Source organism: Bison bison, unplaced genomic scaffold, assembly GCF_000754665.1.
Source record: "Bison bison bison isolate TAMUID 2011002044 unplaced genomic scaffold, Bison_UMD1.0 scf7180017864072, whole genome shotgun sequence".
NCBI classification, from domain to species: domain Eukaryota; kingdom Metazoa; phylum Chordata; class Mammalia; order Artiodactyla; family Bovidae; genus Bison; species Bison bison.
The window spans coordinates 12290082-12296406 of NW_011494644.1; the positions used below are offsets into that span (position 1 = coordinate 12290082).

The following is a 6325-nucleotide window of genomic DNA, read 5'->3' on the forward strand; positions in this document are numbered from 1 at the left end:
GGTGCTTTCACTGCAGAGGCATGAGTTCAGTTCCCGGAGAACACAGCCTGGCCAAAATACAAACACACACACGCAGATTTGGTTACCAAAGGGGAAAGGAGGGGAAGCAATAAAATTAAGACTTCAGGATTAACATAAACACCCTACTATATATAAAATAGATAACCAGCCAACAAGGACCTACTGTATAGCACTATAGGGAACTATAGTCAATATTTCATAATAACTTATAAGGGAAAAGAACCTGAAAAAAAATTGATGTCTATGTATGTATAACTGAATCATTTTGCTATACCTGAAAGTAACACAGCATTGTAGATCAACTATACTTCAATGAAAACACACCAAAGAGACAGAGAAACCTACAGAGAAAGTAACAACCACCCATGTATTTACCCCTCCCCAGTGTAACAGATGTTAAAATATTGTGTGTTGAATGTTAAATTTAACACGTTAGACATCCCCACCCCTTGAGAGGTCATCACTCTTCTGATTTCCAGCTTCCTAGATTAATTTCACCTGTTCCTACAAAAGGATTCATATTATACAGTTCTGGTGTCTGTCTTCTTCTGCTTATGACAAAGTTGAAATCCATCCATGTTGTTACCCATATCTTTGGTCTGCTCTCTTTTATTGCTGACTAGTAAGTGCTCTGTAGGAATTTACCAGTTTGGTTGTCCATTCTCCTCTTGCTGGGCTCTTCTTCTTTATTCTTTAAGAAAAAAAAATTTTTTTTAAAATATTTTTTAGCCATGCCGCCTAGCATGTGGGATCTTGGTTCATCAACCAGGGATCGAATCCTCATTCCCTGCATTTGAAGTGTGAAGTCTTAACCACTGGACCACAGGGAACTCCCTGGGCTCTGATTCTTTAAACAACACCCTCAGCCATGCTCCAGCCCCCACAAGTACCCAGGCAGTGGTCTGCTCTTCTCCAGGCTCATGTCCATGCAGAGGGTCTTCTGCAGCCCTCTGTCCTGCCTCTTCCACTCATGCAGCCTGATTCCTGAGGCCCCAGAGAGTTCCCAGGACCCTGGGCATCAAGCGGGTCTCAAGGGCAGGGGAGGGTGGTCTGGGACAGCCAAGGAAGCCAACTCCCTGGATGTAAAATGGGAAGGAGTATGGGGGCTTTTCCCCAAGGTGTCTTTGGCCCCCGCCTTCCTATAAGTAACCAAGTACTTCCTCACTGAGCCTTCCTCCTGCCACGTCAAGCCCTGACTCGTTATTTTAACTCCCCCGGAGACACTGAGCACCCTCCAGTGCTCTGCTGCCGGCCCTCCCTCCTCTTTGTCTCTGATGAGCTGCTTGGGGATGGCCTTTGCAGTTGTGCTGTTCCTGACTGGTGAGTGGGGCTCCTCGGGGCTGTGAGAAGCTTTCTTGTGGGTTGGGCGAGCAGTGGTCTCTGCCTGGTAGGCCAGGTAGGAGGAGCTGAAGTAAAAGGAGAGGACTCCTGTCCAGTCTGGTGTGGTGGGAGGAATGGCCTGGAATCTGGGGAGGGGCAGGAGCTGGGCAAAGCTGAGGGAAGTGGGCTCATGGGTTATGCTTGGGTGGAAGGTGAGCTGCTCTCCAGGTTGCCCATGGCTTCTCTCTCCCTTCCTCTCCTGGGGGCCCTGGAGTGGGTGCTGGGAGTGAGGGGCATCTGCCCCAGGGCCCCTGGGAGGGGAGGCCACACCATCCACAAGAGACGGGAAGACTTTAGTTTAGACAGTACCTCCTCGGTCCTGCACATCTCCTGAGTCTTTCTAGCTTCTCTTGAGAAATGGGAAGGTCTGGCTGCTCTGGGTACCAGAGTCTAGGAATGGATGCCCCCTTTATCCCCTGGGGCTCAGACCCGCCCACTTCATTCTTTACTGTCACCTGCCTGGCTCCTGAGGCATCTGGGTCTGAGTCTCTTGGTATCCTCTACCTGTCAGATCACAGGGGCTGCTTCCAGACTAGGAATAGAATCACCCTTTGTGAGGAAGATGTCAGACGTGAGGCTCCCTTGCGTGTGGCCCCAGTGAGGACCAGCACCCTAAACATCTGGCCTCTGCCCAGAGCCCCAGGGTTCAGGTGTCTGGACCCTCCTTGTCACTGCCTGGCCTGATGCCTGGTCTCCTTAAAGCTTCCCTACTCTTGGGGTTGGAGTCAGCTCCTCCATCCAGAGAACCAGGCTTCTAGGACGAATGGAGAGGAAAGGTGATTGATTGGGAGAGAAGGGGTTGGGAAGAGCTCTTGAAATGTAAAGTGTCTTCCCCTGGGGCTTTCTAGCTTAGCCACTGGGATGAATCAAGAATCCCAAGGCAGAGCGAGTTGGAATCCTGGCTGTGCCAGTGACATGCTGTGTGGTTCAGAGTCAGTCAGTAAATGCTAAAGTCACCTGCTTAGGGCTGGGCACTGTTCCAGGCACCAAGACAAGGCAGGTGGGGCTGTCCTTGTCCTCCTAGAGCCTGGCACCAGGAACGAGGACATGGAGAATACAAAATGACAAATAATAAATCACAGAATTCTAAGTCTGTTCCCCAAGCCTAATGGGAAGATGGAGCAGGACAGTTTTTAAGTGGAATGACCATACGCCCTAGTTTGCCTGGAGGCAGTACCAATGTCCCTGGTGTAATTATTAAAGGTGCCCCCTCCCCTCTTGGGAGGTCCCAGTTTAGACAATAAATTGTACTGTTCGCTTTATATTTAAGGGATATTCCTGCTCTGTCTAACCTACCAGGAGGTGACTGGCCTAATTTCAGACTGTGGGTGAGGGGCATTTCTCTGGATGGTTGCCCTCTGTATTGTGATTAGACTATTTTTAAGGGAGGAGGAGACATGGGAACCACATGGGTGGCAATGATAAGAATGCCTTTCTCCCGGGCAGATGGGGAATCAGGGCTGAGCGTGGTGGGTGTCAAGACCCCGAGAAGTCAGGGATCCAAAGGAGAAGGAGCTTCTCTGACTGTTCTCCCCACCCCCACCTCCACGTATTCCTCAGGCCTGGCTTCTTATCATGGATTCAACTTGGATGTGGAGGAGCCCCTGGTCTTCCGAGAGGACGGAGCCAGCTTTGGCCAGAGCGTGGTCCAGTTTGACAGATCTAGGTAGGCTCCGCCCACTTTCCCCAACTCCGCCCCCTTGGCCTGCAGGCTGGCATTCTGATTCCTACCACCTGGAGGAAGGGCAGCGTGGGCTACAAACCTGTCTACAACACCTGCATGAGGCGGGCAAGGTTAGGGTCTGCTGTACCTGGCTTGCCCAGCCTCTAAGGATCTGTGCTGTATTCCTGGTGTATGAAGGAGTGTGACACTAAATAGCAAATAGGAAACACCAGGACAGCAGAGAGGGCCTGTAGAAGAAAGGGAGATAAAATCTTTTTTCCAAGAACAGGAGGGAGGCCTCATCATTTTATTTTGCATTAGGATCAGCAAATTATGTACCCATGCTGCCTCCAGAAGGGCACATTCTTGGGTCCCAGAGACAGGGACCCAAGGAATTGCAGTCACAATGTGATGCAAGCATAACCAAAGTCTGGGAGCCACAGGAAGGGAGACATCAAACCCAGGAGGGAACTCCAGGAGGACTTCACAGAGGTGGTGGCACTGGCAATGACCCTGAGAGCACAGGAAGTTTCAGTTAGCCAAGAAGGTCAAGAAGCACACAGAGGTCACTGAGTCCTAAATGTACATCCCTCCTCCTTCTCCCTCGACTGGCAGGCTGAGGACACGGAAGCAGATGTCAGGCCCTAGAGTTTTATTTTCTTTGTTTTGAAATATAACACAGAGATTGATATGCATGAATCTAGAAGGTCCAACTCAATAAATTTTTCACATATGTGTATCCAGGTAACAACCACTTAGAACAAGATGTAGAATCTCTCCAGCACTTCCCCCCACTGGCTTCCCTTGAGCCCCACACGACCACACAACACCCAACAAATCCAGACAGCTTCTGTCCCACTTACCATCAATTTGTGTTCAGGCCCTATTTTTTTCAAAAATGAAACTCTTGATTGTCTGCCGTTTACCAGTACTTTAATCCATGGGGTCGCAAAGAGTCGGACACAACTGAGTGACTTTCCAACCAAGTATATAATATATATTGGATGACATTCTGATTGCTACAAAGCTACTGTTTTTCCTGGTTTCTGCTGAGTGATAATGAAAAGGTTGAGCTGACATGTAAGGAATGGGTTGGGGTAAAAAAACAACCCTGTAGGTCAATAGTTTAAGACTAAAAGTTTATTTACCCGATTGTGCCAGAAGAAACCAAATGGCTACATCTCCAACCACCTGATTCAGTGTAATCCTCAAGTCTTAGACAAACAAAGATTTCAGGTTTCCATAAGGGAATGGTCCTCTAGAATGAATCTTTAAATGCCAATTCAACAAGTCTTGCATGGCTAATCAGTTAGAATATATTAGTATTTGTCTAGTTCCCTCATCTGAATAGTGAGCTTCTTGGTAATGAGAACATTTTTCCAAATTAAAAAATTCTCTCCTCTCAAGGTGTTTTGCAAATAAACAGTTGCATTTATAAATGAATATAAATGATATGAAGCAGTTTCTGATACAGCTGCTTTAAATTAAATTGTTTATCATATTTAAATTATCCAGTTTGGGAATTTCCTTGTGGTCCAGTGGCTAAGACTTCCATGCTCCCAATGCAGGGGACCCAGGTTCAATCCCTGATCAAGGAACTAGATCCCACATTGCTGCAACTAAGACCCGGAGCAGCCAAATAAATAAACAAAACTGTAAATAAATAAATAGTCCAATTAATTACAGAATCATCTATTGGCTTCAGAACATTTTTCCATTTAACTTGAGGTGACCTATTTCTTGGAATAATGGCTCTCTCAGAATGATGGCTCCTAGGAGACAAACTGCACTGACTTGTGGTTGGGAAATGCTATATTTTGTTCTGAATAGTTTTATTCTGGGCGAATGTTAAAACACATACATACAAACTCCAGAACTATTTGCATACACAAATACACGTATATTTATATACATGCACATGTACCCAAACAGGCAAACAGAAAGCCCAACATGGCCTTTCGGCCTCTGTGGGTTAGTCTCAGGTCCTGATTTTGAGTAGCCTCACACAGTCCCAGGCCAAGAGCTCCCCTCGGGGAATCTCACTTCCCCATGATACTTCTTCACCCAAAGCTCCTCATGCCCCCACCCCTCCTGCGACTGTCTGTCCTGGTTGTACCTCCAGACTCGTGGTGGGAGCCCCCTTGGAGGTGGTCACAGTCAACAAAACAGGACGTTTGTACGACTGCACGCCTGCCACCCGTCGGTGTCGGCCCATCTCGCTGAACAGTGAGTGACTCGCCCCAGGGATTGGGTCCTTCAACCCTCCTACACAGGACTGCCCCCTCCTCAGCCTCCAGCCCGGACTGTCCCCCCAAGCGAGGGTGTACCCATGGGTGTGACCCTGTGTGTCTGCCCTCTCAGCCCCTTCAGAGGCTGTGGACATGTCCCTGGGCCTGTCCCTGGCGGCCTCCACCCATCTCTCCCAGCTGTTGGTGAGTGTTTCTTGGTCCCTGGAGGGTCTTGAGGGAGAAATAGGTTGACAGAGGGTGGGGGGTGGAGAGGAGGCTGGGGCTGAGGGAAAAGGCGGGGGAGTGTTCTGGGGGCCCCCTCACCCACACAGGCCTCTGCCCTCAGGCCTGCGGCCCGACCGTGCACAAAGCCTGTGGGGAGAACATGTACCTAAAAGGTACTTGCCTCCTGCTGAGCTCCCACCTGCAGATCATCCGGACGGTCCCTGCCGCCCTGCCAGGTAGGTCCCCCAGAGATGCCAGTTCTGGGTGGAGCATGTACTGGAACCACTCATGCGACCAGAGCATGAAACTTGGGTCTCCACCTTCTAGGTCTTTGTTTTCCTGGGCCTCTTGTGCCCCGGGCGCCCTCCCAGGGGGCTCGGCAAGCTCAACAGGGGCTGGGGGCACAGTCTGGCCCAACAGGAAGTGTAGTCACAGTGGGACCCCCTAAGCTGGGTGAGCCATGATGACTCAGACGGGGCAGGAAGGAGCCTCAGGGTGCTGCTGCAGGAGGCATGAAGGTCCCACAGCAGGTGCTGGGGTACCTCCTGGTTTCCAGAGGAAGGGTTTTGGGTGGTGAAAACGTGAGGTGAGGACCATAGATCCAAGAATCCAAGAGGGAGGCAGTCTGGGGCATTCTGCTAGTTTGCCAAGACACTCCCAGACTCACTCTTCCCCTTACAAGGGCAGAAAAGGACCTGATCACAGGGAGTGTGAGGCAGTTTTGCCAGCACTGATGTCTCCCACAGAGAATGGTGCCTAGGCCAGCCCTGCAGCAGTCTCTCTCTCTGAGAGTCAGTCTTTTTTTTTT

At 49.8% G+C, this 6325-nt stretch overlaps 1 protein-coding gene across 1 annotated transcript in view; it reads left to right on the forward strand.

The window, feature by feature from the left end:
• Positions 1-1196: 1196 nt before the first annotated feature.
• The window catches only part of ITGAD (integrin, alpha D), a 27841-nt gene continuing 22712 nt past the window's right edge, over positions 1197-6325 (forward strand). Inside the window, exons 1-5 of the mRNA XM_010837451.1 lie at positions 1197-1341; positions 2962-3067; positions 5187-5290; positions 5426-5496; positions 5639-5753. Coding sequence (XP_010835753.1) covers positions 1296-1341; positions 2962-3067; positions 5187-5290; positions 5426-5496; positions 5639-5753 — 442 coding nt within the window. The 5' untranslated portion in view covers positions 1197-1295. The remainder of the gene's footprint in view (positions 1342-2961; positions 3068-5186; positions 5291-5425; positions 5497-5638; positions 5754-6325) is intronic.